The sequence below is a fragment of the Vulpes lagopus genome, chromosome 3 (genome assembly GCF_018345385.1).
Source record: "Vulpes lagopus strain Blue_001 chromosome 3, ASM1834538v1, whole genome shotgun sequence".
Lineage (NCBI taxonomy): Eukaryota > Metazoa > Chordata > Mammalia > Carnivora > Canidae > Vulpes > Vulpes lagopus.
In genome coordinates, this window is record NC_054826.1 from 28,593,135 (window position 1) to 28,612,049 (window position 18,915).

General features: G+C 42.4%; 1 protein-coding gene across 4 annotated transcripts in view; it reads left to right on the plus strand.

Moving 5' to 3' along the window:
* The window catches only part of ABLIM3 (actin binding LIM protein family member 3), a 111,206-nt gene that overhangs the window by 27,095 nt on the left and 65,196 nt on the right, over nucleotides 1-18,915 (plus strand). For all 4 annotated transcript variants that reach the window (XM_041747682.1, XM_041747679.1, XM_041747680.1 and 1 more), the window contains exon 3: nucleotides 10,073-10,210. In XM_041747682.1, the coding sequence (XP_041603616.1) occupies nucleotides 10,073-10,210 (138 nt within the window). The remainder of the gene's footprint in view (nucleotides 1-10,072; nucleotides 10,211-18,915) is intronic.

Sequence of the window (18,915 nt, forward strand, 5' to 3'; positions counted from 1 at the left end):
CACCTCATTTTGGCCTCCTCTCAGGCAAACTGTCCTGATCTGAAGCAAGAGCATTTCCCTGTTCGCCTGGTGTGGTCAGCATGGTGAGGATCCTCCCCTCTCTGAGCCTCAGGGCTGTGTCTGTAAAGGTGTGAGTGTGGATGAGATGGAGCAGAAGGGGCCCTAGAGGCCAGCTTGGAGAGAGAGGGAGTCACAAGTAGGTGGCATGTCAGGCCCTCCCGCTGGTCAACCACAGAAGCTCTATGAGCCCCAGGCAAGAACCACAGGAGCTGTGCCTTCTAGTACCTGGCAGTGCAGGAGAGAAGCTGGCCAAGAGTGAGGCAAAAAGGAAGAGGTAGGAACCATGGTGATCTGGGAGGATTTAGAAACAAACACCAGGCTGCCCAAACAAAGCACATCTGGGAGCGCCATCCAATACAGGCACCCCCTGGTCTAAGGGATGTCCCTGAATGCCCACCAGGTTACCCTGTGTTTGTTTGCATTCCATGCAGAATTTGTGATGGAATCACTACAGCCTAGAGGCCATTCCATCATTTCAAGGAAGGGTTTGAAGCTTAAAAAAAAAAAAAAAAAGGAAAGAAAGAAAGAAAGGAAACGAAACTAAACAAAGCAAAATGAAACCTCTAGACTAGATGTTTACTATATGCCTTCTGCTCTAATGCTGAAAACCCACAAGTCGAGGGGAGCCCCAGTGAAAGCTGATGTTTCTTGCATTTCTCAACAGTATATCCGAGCCTGATGGCCAACCAGCATCAGGAAGCAAACATTGTATAAGTATTAAAACCTCTGGCTCAGAGGCCAAGGGACTGAGTCACTCAGAGCATAAAGACAATTGCTGGCTTCCTGGAGTTACTCTACTTCCATTGTGGCTTCCAGGGCCTCAGACGAAACCCAAATATATTTTCAGATAAGCTGTAGAGATACTGGAAAGGGTACCTCCAGGTCCCAGGGCAAGCCACCCCCATACTGCCTGCTGGGGATGCTCGGGCAGGTCCCCTTCTTTCCCTCGGGACACATGGGGCAGAAGGAGGCCGGGGTGGGAATGCCATCTGGGAGAGAAAGTCAAGGCTCTTCTAGGTCTCCAGTGCTTGTCTGAACACTAGCTCCAACCTTTACATGTGGGGTGACTTCAGGCAAATTAATTAACCTTCTCTGTGCCTCAGGTTGGTAATAGATAAAAGAGAGATCCTATCGTATTTATCTCCTGGTGCTGCAAGAATTCAGTGAGATGCTAAGTGTGAAGCCCTTAGCAAGGGGCCTGGCACATCATAATTGCCCAATGTGTGTTATTGCTTAGCTCTTCTTATAGCCTCTCAGCATCCCTGACTGGGGGCTCGGTAAAGATGGTGAGGGACACCGCCGGCAGTGACAGGAGACCTGACGTTGAATGACAGGAGCCACCCCCAAGTGGGAAAAATGCAAGATATCCTAGAGATTTCCCCTTCTGCAACAGGTCTCAACTATTCCTCAGCCATTCTCCTCCAGCTCTGCAGGTCATAGTCTTAAAACCCAGTGCCCAAGTGCAGCAAGATGATATTCTTGAAATATTAACTGGTATTTCCCTCAGCCTCCCCTCTTGCTCCTTCTCCCTCTATTCAGGGAGGGAGGCCTCGGGGCCAGGATGGGCAGCAGAAGGCAGAGACAAGAGGTCACTTCCTGGCTTTTGAATTTCCAAAGTCTGTGCCCTTAGAACAGGAAGGATCCATCACAAAGCTAAATATGCTAGAGAACGTGTAAATTAGAGAGGGCAGAAAGGCCTCCTTTACTCCCAGCTAACAAAAATGGAAGATTCCCTGGCCCAGCGGTGGGGAGGAAAATCTCAGGGCAAGAAATGAGAACACAGATCTATTTGAGTCCTTAGAAAGAGGCCCATCATGCTGCCCCGCTGGGTGGTGCCCTCGAACATAACCCCAGTGAAGAGCAGGATGGGGGGTGCAGACTGGCTGCAACTTAGTTTCTGCCTATCTTGAAATAGGAACCAGACTGACCTATCAGAAAGAAGAGCAGCCTTTTTGTTTTTTAAATCAAAGCATTTTATTGAATTCAATCAGAAATATATGGGTTTTTTTCTTTTTCTTTTTCTTTTTTTTAATTTACACTCATAAGATTAACATAAAAATAAATGGAAAGTGAATTCTCTGACATTGTACCTGGACCAGCTTTCTGAATATACCAAATCAATAACAAATCTGCAGTTCCCATTTTAGCAGGTGCCCTCACTCTGGAGTGAGGGGTGCATTCCAGCGGTGGGCTGCAGGTGGGGCCTCCTCATCCAGGGCCCCGCCATGTAAGGGCCCAGCTGGGTTCAGGCAGCGCCTGTCTGCTGTAGCTGTAGCGTGGCAGCTGGCTGTCAGGCAAGAGCGGTCTGTCTGGCCAAGAGCGTGCCGTTCTGACACATGTCCTGACAGCACATTTCTGAAGAAGGTGGCACAAGCCATGTTGCCAGCTGCACTCCATGACCATGGAGCACGCTGATGAGCCTGGCAGAGAGAAGCCGTGGGAGAGTTTCTCTTGGGGGGAAGGTTTTACAGTCTCATATTGGGGGTGACAGACTGTGTTACTGACGCTATTGCCCTGCTGACATGGGAAAGTGTGGCCAGGCCGGGCCATCTGGGCAGGGACCCGGGGATTCCCAGAGGGCTCCTGCACTGCGACAGCTGCCAGCACCTGCGGAGCCTGCCTCTCCAGGGAGCCCAACCCGCACACCTGTCAGGCCGTCCATCCTGTGCCAGGGAAGTAGCTCAAGGTGGCCATCCCCTGGCCCCTGGGGCAGCCAGCATGGCCTCTTCATCCGCAGCCACAGATGCTGGATTACTGTGCCCAGTGTCCTGGTCTGGACCCTGCAAACGTTATCCTTCAATCTTTGAAATACATGAATGTATTTTAAATCAGCTGGATAATGGATGGATGATTACTGTGGGGAGAATAATCAGATACCCCCAGTAGCCTCCCCCAAGCCCACTCCCTCCCCAGAAGGAACCACTCTTGGCTCTTTTGCATGGCAGGCAGTAGAGCTTCTTGGTGAGAACTGCCTAGGTTCAGATCCTACCTCTGCCATTTACTAATGCTATGGCTGTGGGTGAGTGACCTCAGCTCTTTGGGCCTCACTTTCCCTATCTATAAAACAGGGATAAGAATATTTCCCCCTCCTGAATAACCAGAACTCAGTGAGATGGCATATGTACATTGCTGAGCACAGTTCCGGGCAGAGTAACCACTCTGCAAATAACTGTCTCTTATTCTTCCAGGCCGTTCCTTATGCATTGTCCCTGTTCTTTCTTCATGCATGGCTTCATTCTGAGTTCCCTCCTTATGCTTCTGCATCTTAGACTGACTCCCCAGCCCACCTGGGCTAATGCTAAGTATCAGTATGACTCCAGATCTATGGAAATATATTCTTTGGTGAACTCTCTCCCCCACCTTTTTGTGACCTGTGGGCCTGCTGCAGGTTGAGCTCTCTTTCATCCCATTATCCTAAAACACACACCCTCAGATACTGACATGGGCCTCAGCCTTCTCATTTGCTAAAGGAAACCATTAGACTCATTTTATTCATTCTTTTATTTATCCATCAAGCACTTATCGAGCACTTAATGTGCCTGGCACTGAGGTGCAGTGGCAAACGAAACACACGTGGTCCCTGCCCTCATGAGGTTCACAATCTCATATATTAGGTAGGTAACCTCCTAGTTCAGGGAGCTCTGATTGGTTCCTGGGATTCACACAATAAACATCGATGTAATGACACAATGAGATAACAGATACATGGCCCTTAGGCATTACCAAAAGCAGCTCTCATGATCTCCCTACCAGATTTTCAGAAAACAAATCACTCACCTATTCTAAGTATGCATACACAACTGTCAATGCCAACACGTCCCCCTGGAAACAGCAGATGTGCCCAAAATACACCGCCCCAGGAAAACGTAGATCATAGCCTCTGTTTCCCACAACAGGAAACACCTAATTTACACATTCCTCTGCAGGATACATCAAAAGCGTGTCAGCCACCCACCTCCACAGCCCACAGAAACCCATACAGGAAAGCTCAGAGATGGGGGGAGAAAGAAGAGGTGGCTTTGAGGTGGTGAACAGGCTTCTCTTCCTGACAGGCAGCAGGGAGGGAAAACCAGAAAACCTTTGCCCAAGTTGGACTGGTCCCAAAATGGATTTGATGATGTTTGAGCCAAACTCGGGTGCACATGGCAGGGGCAATCCTAAAGAATTCCTACATTGAATTGGAGGGGGTGGTGCATGACTTCAGAGACCTTCTGATATTAACTACTGCTTCTATTTATTAAGTCCACCTGGTATCTTAAGCACTTTTATATCATTTAAGTAGTTTAATACTCACACATGACCTGAGTTCTTCCCATTCTAGAGATGAGCAAACTGAGACAGGTGTCATGCGCTTAACTTGTTCAAGGTAACACAGCCGGCAGGCAACAGAGCTAGAGTGCAAACTGAGCCCCCCTGAGTCTAGCATCCACACCCTGAACCTCTCTGCACCTGGTGCCCGTCACGCAGGGATCCCATGTCACTGTCATCATACCACAGGAGACAGGATCAGGGCTGCAGGCCCTGATTCAACTCCAAAACCAAACCCAAGGCTGGTGTTATAAACTATGCTTCTACGCAGACCCCACCCTCACGTTTCAAGCAGACTGCTTTCTCCCCATGAAATGACTGGATCCACTGTCGAGTCTCCTCCTCGAAACTTAGAAAATACCTGTGAACACACTCAGGGTACTTTGGGTCCTAATGAAGCTGTGAGGAGCCAACGTGTGACAGCTGCCGCACCCCGCGGTTTCCCAGGGCCTGGGGCGGTTGCAAGCTCATTTGTGAACTAGTTGATTCTCTGCTTGATGTTTCGACTTCAACCAGAAGCTCCACTGTTGTTATTACACTTCCAGCCAGTTATTCACAGTTTGTTGTACTGTCTCCAAGTCAGTTTTGTGGCTCTTTTTAAATTTATATCCCAGGATGGCATAGGTGCTTCTACCTTTTAAAGACGATTTTAAAGATGACTCTATTAAAAAGGGAGGGACATTTTTTCCCTACACCGTCAGGCAACCCTCAGGAGAGGAAAGGACAAATTGTTCAAGCACCATCAGTATCCAGGAGAACATAACTTAGGTCATGTTGTCTGTGAGAGAGGAAGCATGCCATTAGCTGCTTTTTAAAAGACCCTAATCAGGATCCCTGGGTGGCGCAGCAGTTTGGCACCTGCCTTTGGCCCCGGGTGCGATCCTGGAGACCCGGGATCGAATCCCACATCGGGCTCCCGGTGCCTGGAGCCTGCTTCTCCCTCTGCCTGTGTCTCTGCCCCTCTCTCTCTCTGTGTGACTATCATAAATAAATAAAAATTTTTTAAAAAGACCCTAATCTCATAACCTCACCATCTACTTTAAGAGCGAGACCAGTTCATGGAGAGAAGGGAGTATGGAGGGAGGAAGAAGCACTGAAAAGGACACCCCAAGCCAGAACCAGCTTTTAATTGGAGGGAATGTTATAAATCATTTGTCCAATCTCCTCAGTGACTGCGGAGGGAGGATGTGTCCAGTAAAGCCAGGGTCACAGCAGAGAGGGATCTGGAAGCCAGGATACCCCAGCCTTGTCTACGAGAAACACCTGAGACAAGGAATGACAGCCAGCCCGAGAGAGGAAGAAAAAGCCGGGTGGAGGAATTGGGTGCTGAGTTTATTTCTTGCTCCTTTGACTCACATGCTCCCTGTAACTTACTAGGAGGCCAGCCACTCCTCCCCTTCCGCTTTGCCTTTGTGCTCCAACACTTTTAAATTATTTTTGTCACATTTGGGAAGAGCTTTACTTGCAAATTTAGTCATGGAATTAAGCTATATTTTCCCCCAGACCTGAAGATCTGCTACACATATATTTCAGACCCTTCAATTTTCATCCCAAATGCATTGTCCAGCTGATTTTCGTTCTTAAAAAAGAATACTAACAGCCCTTGCCAGTTGATTTCTTTGCTTCTATCCTTGGAAAAATTGAGATTGTTAAGTCTCACAGTGCCTGAAAAATTGTTATTTAAAAAAATTAGTATTTATTTTATGTTCAGAATCTTTTGTTTCTGTATCAAATTCAGGATGGGTGAATGTGTGCGTAATGGTTCCTATTGCAAACTTTTGCGTACAACTGTAAAACTCTTAAAAGATGAAAACGAATAATTTAAGTCTGAGGTGGTATTTCTAAATTAATTTGTACATGTTATTTTTATATAAATAGGATTCAACCAGACTTAAATTCTTGTTCTCCCATTTTCAATGTCTGGTGTTCTGTTTGAGGATCTATAAAGTTGTAACGTCCAATGATGGTACCACTAGCCATATGTGGCTATTTAAATGCAAATTTATATTAATTAAAATGGAATAAAATTAAAAATTCAGTATTTCAGTCATACTAGTCATATTTCAAGTGCCCAACAGCCACATATGGCTAGTAATTATTATATTGGACAGTGTAAATATAGAACATTTCTATACTCAGAAATCTCCTGGACAGCCCTCCTTACAGACTAGGAACTTGGAATGTCTCTCCTAGGTGCTCTTTACTGGACAAATAACATTAAACAGAAGCCAGGGATTCCCTACACACATTTTAGAACCATATCACATGATCCAGGTGTCTAAACTTGGTAGCTTCATAGATTATTTCACAAGTCAGCAGAGCTAATGTCCTTTGAGGCTCATGGCTGCTCTAAAATGTTGCTCTCAAGGATAGGGAGTTCAAAATTCAAGAACAAGTCAATTTGAAATTCAGGAGTCATTTGCACATAGGAAAAATGTTATAATTCATGTGACTGGTTTGTAGTAGTTTCTGAGATTAAAAAAAAATTAGTGGAAATAATAACCAGCAGAAAATCAACAATAAAATTTTAATGTTTTGGTGGAGGTGGTGGTTAGAAATTGTGGGAAGAAATAGCACCTTCCATACACACCTACACACAGAGAATAAGGTTTGATTAAGTTGTTGATTTAATTACCCCAGGATACAAAATCTTGTTGGAAATGAGGTGACTTTTAGGGCAGGAGCAGATACGGCATATCTCAGCCTAGCTCCCCTTGACCCCTAGAGTTTCTATTGTCACTATCTAGATAAGGAAAGGTCTTCACACCTCTATAAGCTCAAATCTTGTTACACTGCTGCCCTTTTATAATCACAGTTTACATCAGCAATCTGGAGGAACTCACACGAAGGATGCCTACATTTCTATTTATAAGATTATTTACAAACATCAGACATTTGTGGGTTTTCAGCCACAGTCAGCAGCACCAAAGCAGCACCCTCATCCTAAGGGAAGCAGTGGAGTTAGGGCTGGGGGGCCCATCACTAACTCTGCCCCCAGAAAACCTATTTTCTCAATCTATCCCCTCACTCGGATTTTATACCTTTTTATCTGAGTGGTTCAAAGACTGAGTCTTGACCAAAGACCATGATCACAAATCCATTTCCCCAGAAAATCAAATCAGGAAAAAAATCTTACTGATCTTGGAAATTGGTTCTTGAGGAAGAAAGTGGGTTAAATTAGAAGAGGGAGATGAGAATGTGTACAGTGATTCTGGAGGAACTTTTGGATACTTCAGAGACCTCTCATCACTGATGATTATCCTGTTAGCTGTTATTTGGTTTTCAGACTCACAGTTTTGCTTCTCTCAACAATCGTGGATCACTAGACTGCTCAAGATAAACAGGATCTACATTTTTCTCACAAACTGGTAGGAGAGGGGAGAGTGAAATATTTTTAGGGATGGTAAGCATGAATCAGAGAAATAAGAAAAGGAGACGGGATGAATGCTTATGGGCATTCTGGGGGTGAGGAAGGATTGCTCTGAGCTATGGGGCAGGTGTGATGATCATGGTACCAGTGAGCATTTGTGGAACACTTCAAAATGCTTTATGTGTATTAACCCATTTAGTGAGTTAATTAATGATTTCATTAACTAGCTAACTCACTTAAATTTTGTCTAAAATTTAAGACAGGAAAAAGTTGAGTAAGAGGCATGAACTCCTCGAGAGAAAGATTGTGAGAAGGATATTATTCCCCCACCTCAGAGTTGTCGGATGCAACATTTTCAGGGCTAAGTAACCAGCTTTTTGCCCTACAGCACACTGGTGATTCAGGATACCTGTAAGTGGAAGATGATTGAAAGTCCTGCTTTCCTGTTACTTGTCTTTAAAAGGAGAAAGGCAGCTGAGATCAGTTATGGAGGCCATCTTGGAAAATCTGAAGAAAGCTGTAGGATAATGTTCAGAACACCAAATTTTATATTTCATTAGAAATTAGATCCCAGGTGTATGCATCAGAATATGCTGTGGTGACAAGGCTATGACAACAAAAATTCCTCCTTTTTCACAATAGCTGTTCATCCCGGGTTAGCCTTGGAGCTGCCCTCCATGACTCAACCAGGATCCAGGCTGATGCATCCGGCACACCATCTGGGGCATCACTGATTGTGGGCTATGGAAAAAGCAATATGGCAGATCACAGACTGGCTCATAGGACTTCCAGTTGAAAGTGACACATGCACTTTCCATTCACCTTTCATTGCCAAGCAAGACACCATGTGCCATCTTTCATGTGCCTGGAATAAAAGATTCAAATTTCAGTGAACAGCCATTAACAACTGCCACACTAGGTCAGGGAGCCCTGAATCAAGTAATCTCTAAGTTCCTTTGCAGTCCAAGGTTCATGTGACTCCAGATTAATTTATAATATGCTTATTCAAAATTTAGGCAGTAAACCTGTAGGTCTAAATGGTAGACATCAATTCCCCTCCAATCAGGTGGTCATCTTTATAGCCAGAACAAGAGTGAGCCTTCTCCTAACAAGCGAAAGATTTTAGACTGTTGCTTTAACTTGAGGAATTGAGGAACTGACGAGTTCTCTCCTGATCCCCCTAGGGGCTTCCTACAAGAAAGATTTGGTTCCTGATTGGCAAAGTTACCTCAGTAGCTTATACCATAATGAGGTGGGACCAGACAGCTCTCAATACCCCTTCCAACCCTGAATTTTCTTATTCTAAGCAGGTGCCTACTATTATTAAATTCCAGATGACCAGATTTTAGAGTGGTCAAACTAGGTATACGTCAGGAACAGGAGATCTAGAAAAGTAGCCATGAGAAAATCTGAGCAAGACAATAATAGACCCATAGACTAGGGAACTCTACAGTAGTGTCAAATGCCCAGCCTCCAATGACTTCAGCCCCTTCATAATCTCTACCAGGTTTTTTTAAAGATTTTATTTATTCATGAGAGACACACAGAGAGAGGCAGAGACATAGGCAGAAGGAGAAGCAGGCTCCCCACGGGGAGCCCAATTCAGGACTCCATCCCAGGACCCTGGGATTATGCCCTGAGCTGAAGGCAGACCACTGAGCCACCCAGGCATCCCTATCAGATCTTTTTTCTTAATTATATACTATTAACATTTTCTCAGTGTTATGGAAAGTGCCACTCAAAAGCAGCTTTAAGATGAGTCCCCTCACCCCCTCCTTCCAGTTAGAATGCCTCCCATTTATGCCTCTGTTATACAAAGCCTGCTACCATTGACCACCCTCATTTTATAGATGTCAAAACTAGAGGCTCAGAGAGGGGATGTCACTTGCTTTGCTCAAAGGCCACTTGGAGGCAGGTTCAGCCACCCATTTCTTCGAGACCCAGTCAACTGCAAGGACCAAATGCTCATTTAGCAGTTTGGGATCTGGTTTTGATCCAGAAATCACCCAAGTAATGGTATTTCTGGATCATTTACCTTGAAATACTCTACTTCATTTTTTTTTTACTTTTCTTCTTTCATGAACTTGGCCTCTATTCTTGCAGCGAGAGGTTATGATCACTCCTAAGTCTCTGCCCACATAGGAGATTTATGATTTCACATCTCAATGATGCCTTACTTGGCATATGTGGCCTGGTGATGCGTTGAAGGTACTTGGCTAACTACCTCCACCCTTTCTGCTTTTTCTCCCATTTAGGATTATGATAATCTCTTATAGCAGAGTTTGTAAAGAAGAAAGTCCTTCTGGATGGTGATCTCTTTGTTTCTTTCTACAGTTCCTTATCAGCAGAATCCTTACAATCCCCGAGGCAGCTCCAATGTCATCCAGTGCTACCGATGTGGAGACACCTGCAAAGGGGAAGTGGTTCGTGTCCACAACAACCACTTCCACATCAGATGCTTCACCTGTCAAGGTAGGAGGCCTGGACTCCCAACTCCTTTATCAGATTGCAGGCCCTGGTTTCACCCCCAGGATGTGCCACAGGGGTAGGCAAAAAAAAAATCACAGGCAGTTGAGATACCTCTACAGGCCTAAAGAAACTGTCCTTGAACCTGTTATGAGAACTCTCCCTTAGGCAGTATGAAGTGAAGAGGGAGGGAAGAGTCAGGACTTGGGGGGAGAGAGGGAACCTGGTGACCTCAGAGTGGTAGTGCTGACTCAGAAGGAAAAAAAGCAATCCCGCAAGCTTAACTTACACATCTAGAAAGACTCCTATCTTGTGCCTCTAAATCAACTTGAGAGTGAATGAAAGAGCAAGCTGTCCTGGCTAAAATTCAGCACAGCTCTGAGCACACCTATTCTATGGCAGTGTGGCAGTCATCAAAGGTTAAGCTTAATAAGGGAGAAGGTACATTATGACTTCACTAAGGACTGTAATTTGGAAACAGACGGATGTTGGGTTACCTCTGACCTCTTAAAAACTACAAGTTCCTAAAGAAGCAGGATAACTAGCAGCAGGAAGAAAAAGGCCCTCAGCTGAGAGCCTGGAGAGCCCTCTGGCCCAAGCCAGGCAACACTGTCTTCCCCAGGAGTGGATGCCTCTCCAGTGGCCATTTCTTGAACTCCTGGCCCAGGCTTTCTGTTCCACAGTGCAGCCATTCTGAGGTTGGATTGTTTGACCACAAACCAGTACCCTCCACCTATTGGTTCTAGATTTGTTCTCATGAAGTTTGATGAATACTTCATGTTTCCTTTACCCCATGGCTGCCATCCACATACTTGCAGATCTCCCCAAATGATTACATTGCGTCCTTACCTTGGGCCTCATCTGAAATGATTCCAACTTGTATCATCTTAGAGTCTTCTACCTTGATCCATTCTGGTTTGTCGCTATCATCCTTAAAGCATAGTGCCCAGAACAGACCACAGTTCTCAAGGTCTGCAAAATACAGCAAAGGCACCATTTCTGTTCATATGATTGATGTTGAATTGACCTCCTGAGGAGTCACTTCACAGGATTGACGTATGTTGAATTTAAGGTCAATTGAAACCTCAGATCTTTTCATTTTAGTAACTGCTTCCAACCTCAGTCTAATATGTCTAAGACTGACTTTCCCTGCCATTGATAAAAATTCTAGATTTCTTCCTCAGGATCTCACTAGACTCTACACTGAGCAAATAAATTACATATTCATATTCCCTAAATTTTTTTATATTCCCTAAATTTTTTAATGGAAGCATATATGGGATATCTTTTAATTGATGTGATTTAATTTCTATATTGAGAATTGGCAAACCCCTTTAGTGTAAGCTGACCTGCAAAAGTGTCTTGGCGAGTGACCATTTTTCCATCCCTAGATATTGAGGCAGGGCAAAGGGTAAAAGCAATAAAATTGTTCTAAGAAGGTTTGAGCTAGATCTGTGCAATTGTGTTCTTAAGAAAGTACATTAATTACCCTTTGTTTACACAAAAATGTAATACTTTAAAATAATTTTTTATTTAGCTCATGATCCTCTGGGTTGGCAGTTCTACCAGTACGGCGGGCTCTCCTTGTCTCCTTTCACCTCATCATGATGATATTGGTGGGTCAGCTGGCAATGGTTGGCAGGCTGTTGAGCTGAGTGCCTGCATATGGCTTCTCATCCTCTAGCAGCCTGGCTTGGATTCATTTGCATGGAGGTCTCAGAGTTCCAAGTACAGCAAGAGAAAAAGCTTCAAAAAGCAAGCCTCAGCTTATGTCATACTCACCAATGTCCCATTGGCCAAAACAAGTCAAGTGGCTGACCCAGATTCAAGATCATGGAGAAATAAACTTTGCCTTTGGTGGGAGGATTTGCAGATTTCAAGGGTGTGAAAGCAGAGAAGGAAAAATTGGTTATTTTGACAACCACAGGGAGGTTGTAGAATATGTTTTCATAGAGATTTTAAAGGGAAAAGATAGATTTAAATTTTCTGACTCTTTTCAATGTCGATTTGCTTAGAAGTGAAACAAATGAGAGAATTTTTGTTTCCAAGAGGAGCCAGTCATAGGGACTAGTTAGCCTAAATAGCCTGATTTGAAACAGTTAATATCTCTGTGAATTTTTCTTACAATTCTTTTACCATACACTACTGGGCTGACATGAAATGAAAGTATCTGCAGAGGTGAAAAGCAAAAATAAAAGCAGAAATCCTTGTGTGACTACCAGTGCCAGATTTAATTCTGATGATTTATTCCAAGCCTTGGAGACCTTGAAATTTTGCCTTGTATAGATCATGGAGACATAGGAAGTAGAGGCTAGAGCCTGATCTAAGTAAGAATCTAATAGAAGACCTCTGAGTAAAGCTGAGATTTTGCCCTACTAAAATCTTTCAGTGTATCAATGGATGAGAAATAAACTGGAGGAGAGAGCAATGAAACTTGTTTGTAAGTTGGGTAACTTTGGCACTGGGTAGAGGAAAATAATACTTGTATCAAAATGTCTACCTATAATCCACCCTTTACATGGATTCATATTCTATATTTTTGAATATATTTGGCATAAATTTTTAAAAAGTGAAAGAGAATTTAAAAGAAACTCATCCCACATTTGGCAAACGGCAGAAACAAGTAATATTCCTCTTTGGAAGAACTCAGCTTTACTCAGCATTACTCTTCAAAGAATTCGCACAGGTAACGTTATTAGCAAAATGAGTAACTCACAGTCTAACTCACAGTCAAAAACACACAAATCATAATGGAGAAAGAGTCAACAGAAACAATGAAGAGAAGAATCAGAACTTCAAAGACTTCATAAAAAATTGGTATTTTCTGACATTATAAAATGACTACATATAATACATTTAAATAGGTAAGAAGAGCCATAAAAAATGAGCAAGAAACAACACATTATAACAAATAGCACAGTAGATTTAAAAAAGAAACAAAACTTTAGAAATAAAAATATATAATATTTGAAATTTAAAAGTCAATGTATGGATTATATAGCAGATTAGATGTTCCTGAAGAGATAATTAATGAACTGTAGGATTTAGACAAGAAAAAGGCATATGCATATGGCCCAGGAATATAAGAAAAGTGGTAAAAATAAAAGTTTATACGTGGAGAAAATATTGGAAAGGTTTGACATATATTCAATCAGAGTTCTAGAGATATGTAATAGAATACACGAGTGGGAAGACAATATTTGGAGATATGACAGCTGTGAATTTTCTAGAACTGTTCAAAGACACAAATCCTTAGATCCAGAAACTTAATAAATGCCAGTAGAAAAAATATAAAAGAAATCCATCTATATACATCATCAGAATGAAATTGCAGATCACAAAGACAAAAGACAATCTTAAAAACAGCCAGAGAGAAGAAATAGACCATCTGCTTATGAATGCTAAATAGACTGACAACTGATATGTTAGTAGCAACAAGGAAGCCAGAGACCAGTGGAATAACACCTGTATGTACTGAAAGTAAATTTAGGATTATGTGTTCAGTAAAATTATCTTTCAAGAACAGAGACGAACCTATAGCTAACATCGTACTTAATGGTGAAAGACTGCCTGCCTGCTGTAAAATCAAAAGTAACAAAAAGATGTTTGCTCTCACTACTTCCACTCGGCATTGTACTGCAGGTTCATATTGGGTTGGTTATGCATGAAAATGAAATAAAAGACATCTAGATTGAAAAAGAAAAAGCTTATTTCTATATGCACATGACATGATCTTACTATAGCAAATCATAAGGAATGCACTAAAAAACTTAGAAATAACAAATAAGTTCATCAGGGTTTCAGGGTAAAAGACCAATATACCAAAATTAATTGAATTTCTATACACTTGCAATGAACAATCTGAAAATAAAATTAAGAAAACAATTCCATTACAATAGCATCAAAAATAAAATATACAAGGATACATTTTTTTAAAAGACTTTTAAAATTTATTTATTCATGAGAGACACACAGAGAGAAGCAGAGACATAAGCTGAGGGAGAAGCAGGCTCCCTACGAGGAGCCTGATGCAAGACTTGATCCCAGGACCCTGGGATCATGCCCTGAACCAAAGGGAGATACTCAACCACTGAGCCACCCAGGTGCCCCAACACAGAAATAAATTTAACAAAAGTGTAAAATTTATACTCTGAAAATTACAAAATACAAAAGAAGAGCTAAATAAATGAAAGGAAATCTCATGTTCATGGATCAGAAGTATTAATATTGTAAAGATGGAAGCATTCTTCAGACTGATCCACAGGTTTGATGCTATCTTACTCAGCTTAGCTTCCACAATAAAATACTGTAGACTGAGTGGCTTAAACAACAGAAATTTGTATTGTCATAGTTTCAGAGTCTGGAAGTCCAAGATCAAGGTGTCAGTATGGTCAGGTTCTAATAAGAGCTCCCTTCTTGGCTTGCAGACAGCAAGCTTGTTACTGTGTTCTCACATGCCAGGGAGAAAGTGAAAGAGAGAGAGAGAGATGGCAAGCTTGCTTGTATCTCTTCTAAAAAGGATACTAATCTCATAATAAGGGTCTCACCCTTATAACTTCATCTAAACCTTAATTATCTCTTCAAGACCCCCTATCCAGATACCATCACACTGGGGGTTAGGACTTCAGAATATAAATTTGGGGAAGGACACTCTTCAGGTGATAGCAAATGCAATACCCATAAAAATCCCAGCTGGCTTCCTTGAAGAAATTGACAAGCTGATTGTGAAATTAATATGGAATTGCAGGGGAGGTAGAAAAGCCAAAGCAATCCTGAAAAAAGAAGAAAAAAGCTGCAGGACTCAAACTTCCCATTTCCCAAACTTATTACAAAGCCACAATAAATGAGACAATGTGGTACTAGCACATTGATAGACATATAGATCAATAGACTTGAGAGAACAGAAATAAATCCTTAGGTTTATAGTCAATAGATTTTCAACAAGGCTACCAAGATCATTCTAGGGAAAGAAGAATCTTCAACAAATGGTGCTAAGAAAACTGGATATACATGTGCAAAAAAAAAAAAAAATGAAGTCAGACTCCTTCCTCACGCCTTACACAAAAATGAGCTCAAAATAAGTCAAAAACCTACATGTAAGAACTAAAACTATGAAACTTTCAGGAGAAAATATGAGTAAGTCTTTGTGACCTTGAGTTAGGCAAAGACTTCTTAGCTATGACACCCAAAGCACAAACAACAGAAGGAAAATAGATGGGGGCACCTGGATGGCTCTGTAGGCTCAGGTCATGATCTCAGGGTCCTGGGATGGAGCCCCACGTTGGGCTCTCTGTTCAGTGGGCAGTCTCCTTCTACCTCTTCTCTGCCCCTCCCTCCTGCTTATGCTTGAGCTCTCTCTCTCTCACACACTCTCTCTTTCTCTTTCTCTTTCTCTCTCTGTCTCAAATAAATAAAATCTTTTAAAAAGAAGAAGAAAAATAGATGAATTAGATGTCATCCAAATTAAACACTTCTCTGTGCTTCAAAATATACCATCAAGAACGTAAAATGTCAACCCCACTGAATGGTAGAGGAAATTTGCGAATCGTACGTCTAGTAAAGAACTCGTATCTAAACTATATAAGGGATTCTTACAACTTACTAAGAAAAAGACAAATAATCCAATTTCAAAATGGGCAAAGGATCTGAATAGAGGTTTCTCCAAAGAAGTTCTACAAATGTCAGATAAACACATGGAAAAATGCTCAATATCATTAGCCATCTGAGAATGCACATCAGACCACAAGGAGACACACATCACACCCACGAAATCAGCCATATTCAAAAAGACAGAGAATACAAGCATTGGCAAGAGTGTGGAGAAAACAGAAGGAACCCTCATCCATTGCTGGTGGGAATGCGAAACGCATAGCTGCTGTGGAAAACAGGCTTGCAGTTCCTCTAGGAGTTCAATGTAGAGTTACCATATGACCTAACAATTTCAAATTCATTAGATGCATGCTTAAGAGAAGCAAAAACATATGCCCACACAAAAACTTATGTATGAATGCTCTATTTATAAAGTTAAACATTGGAAACAATTCAAATATCCATCAAGCAATAAACAGATAAATAAAGTGTGGTGGAATATTATGGAGCCATATGCTCACGTGGATGGACCTTGAAAACATAAATGGCCCATAAGCATATAAAAAGATTCTCAATTTCATTAATAATCAGGTAACTGAAAATTAAAATCACAATAAGATGAGGCACCTGCGTGACTTAGTTGGTTGAACATCTCACTCTTGATTTTGGCTCAGGTCATGGTCTTGGGGTAGTGAGATGAAGCCCCAAGTTGGGTTTGCACTGGACGTGGAGCCTGCTTAAGATTCTTTCTCTCCCTTCCTCTTTGTCCCTACCCCACCCTTCCCACCCTGCTCTCTAAAAAGCAAGAAAATAGTGTTTTTTAAAAAATTAAGTTAATTAAATAAAATCACAATAAGATGATGTTTGGTAGCTTACCATGTTGACTACATATATTATCAGCCTTCAGTGATGACATAGGTCAGTGGAAACTGCTGGTGCAAATGTAAATGGGAAAAACTCTTTGGAAAACAGCAAGGCTTCACCTCACAGATATGAGAATGTTCAAAGCAGCATTTCCATAAAAGAAAAAAACTGCAAGCTTCTCAAATGTCCTTCAACACTGGAGTAGATCGATTGTGATACAAACAATGGGACACAGCACAGCAGTAAAAATGAAAAATACGGTTACATACATCGATATGGACAAATCTCAAAAACATAATCCCGAGAGTATGAAACAAGCACAGAAGAATAAGTCCAGTGGGGTTCCATCAACATAAAGTTCAAAAAAGGCAAAACTGAACAATGCATTACTTGTGGATACATCAGAGGTGGTCAAAGTGGAAAGAAAAGCAAGAGAATGACAAACACACATTTAGGGCCAGCGTGGGGAGGGGATGCTTTGGGGAGATGCAAACAGCTTCCCAGACATTGGGGATGTTCTAGTTCATAAACTTGGGAGTGGATACCTGGGAGTGTATTTTATTCTTCTTCTTTAAACTGTATGTGTATATTTACTACATTTTCTGTATGTCTACTATATTTCATAATTTTAATGTTTAAATGTTAAATAGATCACGCTCAGGGGCCCTTCTAACTAACCCTTTAGTTTTGAAATTCTGTAAAACTCCATCTCATTGGAAAAGTTGAAAATCAACAGGATCATATATATATGATAGACTCATGGACTCACAGATCTGGGTATGTTCTCAGTTACCACATAGCCCCTTCATTTCACAGATGAGGTAGCTGAGCTCAGGAGAGGTGGGGTAACTTTTTCAAAGCCTTTTCCAGCATCTGAGTGGTGGAATAGAAACATGGACAAAGGTCCAGTGACCCAGAGAATAGTCCGTTTTTCCCCTGAAACACAGACTATGTGCAAGATCTCCTTCTGGACATCATATTAACAGTGAACATTCATTCCTGATTTTCTCAAAGCAGTTCTAATGCTTCATATCCTGTCCCACTGTCAAACCAAATGATCTGCTTTTTTTTTTTTCATCAATAGATCCTTTTTTTTTTTTTTAATTCACAGAATAATGCCTGTCCTGGGTATGTTAATTCCACATCAATTCCATACCGTAGACCCTCTCCAAGGCCTTTTCTGTTGTTTGAATGCCGGGCTCTGCTCAGCCTCAAATACATCTGTCATGCTGTCCAACTTGCCTTCTATCCCTGTGTTCCCCACTGTATTTCCAGGAACCCCCCTGTGATTCTTATCAACCTTTACATCCTTTCTACCAAAAACTTCCTCCTTCAGCTCCTTGGTGGGAGGAATGGAGGAACCAATTGTTCCAAGTTTTCTTATGGCCTCCTGGTTTTGTCCACTGGGATAGGTGGCTTTGGGGGTGGAGTTGGAAAGGGAAACAAAGGAGAGAGAAGAAGGAAAAAAACAGGAGCTGTCTCCAATGAGGTCGTAGGCCATGACCTAACTAATTCCACAGCCATGAAGTCAATTGATCTGCCACCTGCACAGCCCAGGACTGCCTGTACTCTGGCCTTGCTGGCTCTTGAGGCATTGTTTGACGTGATGACTTTTCGTGAACCCTGGTAGAAGATGAACCCTCCCCCATCAACCACCACCAATACCTCCACCAATATGCCCTGCCTCTCTGCAGGCAGGGTGATCTCCAGGGGCGGCCAGCCCAACCTCGTACTGAGTTTAGAGTGTTTAGGCACCTGATCAGTCCCAAAAGAAGCTCTGCTTCTCCTAGACTCATGATGTCAGACTCACAGTGTCAGAAGAAAAGCTCACGTCACTTTTTAATCCACCTTCTTCATTTTACATACATGTAAACAGACACCAAGTTCATTGTCACCCAGAGAGTTAGTGACAGTGACAAATCCAGACCCCAGGTGGCCCGCCTCCCAGACTACTATATCTCCCACTGGCTTGCACTATCCCCCTAATGCTGTGACATCTGAGGCTGCCCTCCTCCTCACTCATCCTGGCCCTATAAGGCTGCCTCTGGCCAGCAGGGTGAACAGACATTTGGGAAATATTTCTGCCATGAGCCTGGAAGTCCCTTCTATCTTTAACCTGGCTGCTTTTGCAATACAACTTTCCCTATGAAAAGGAGGTAGTATTTAGTAGGGTAGCATCACCCAGTCTAAGCCAGGTCTCCACAATTACAGGCTTGGAATTCCATCTCACTGGTTTGTTCACCATTGATCATGCTTGA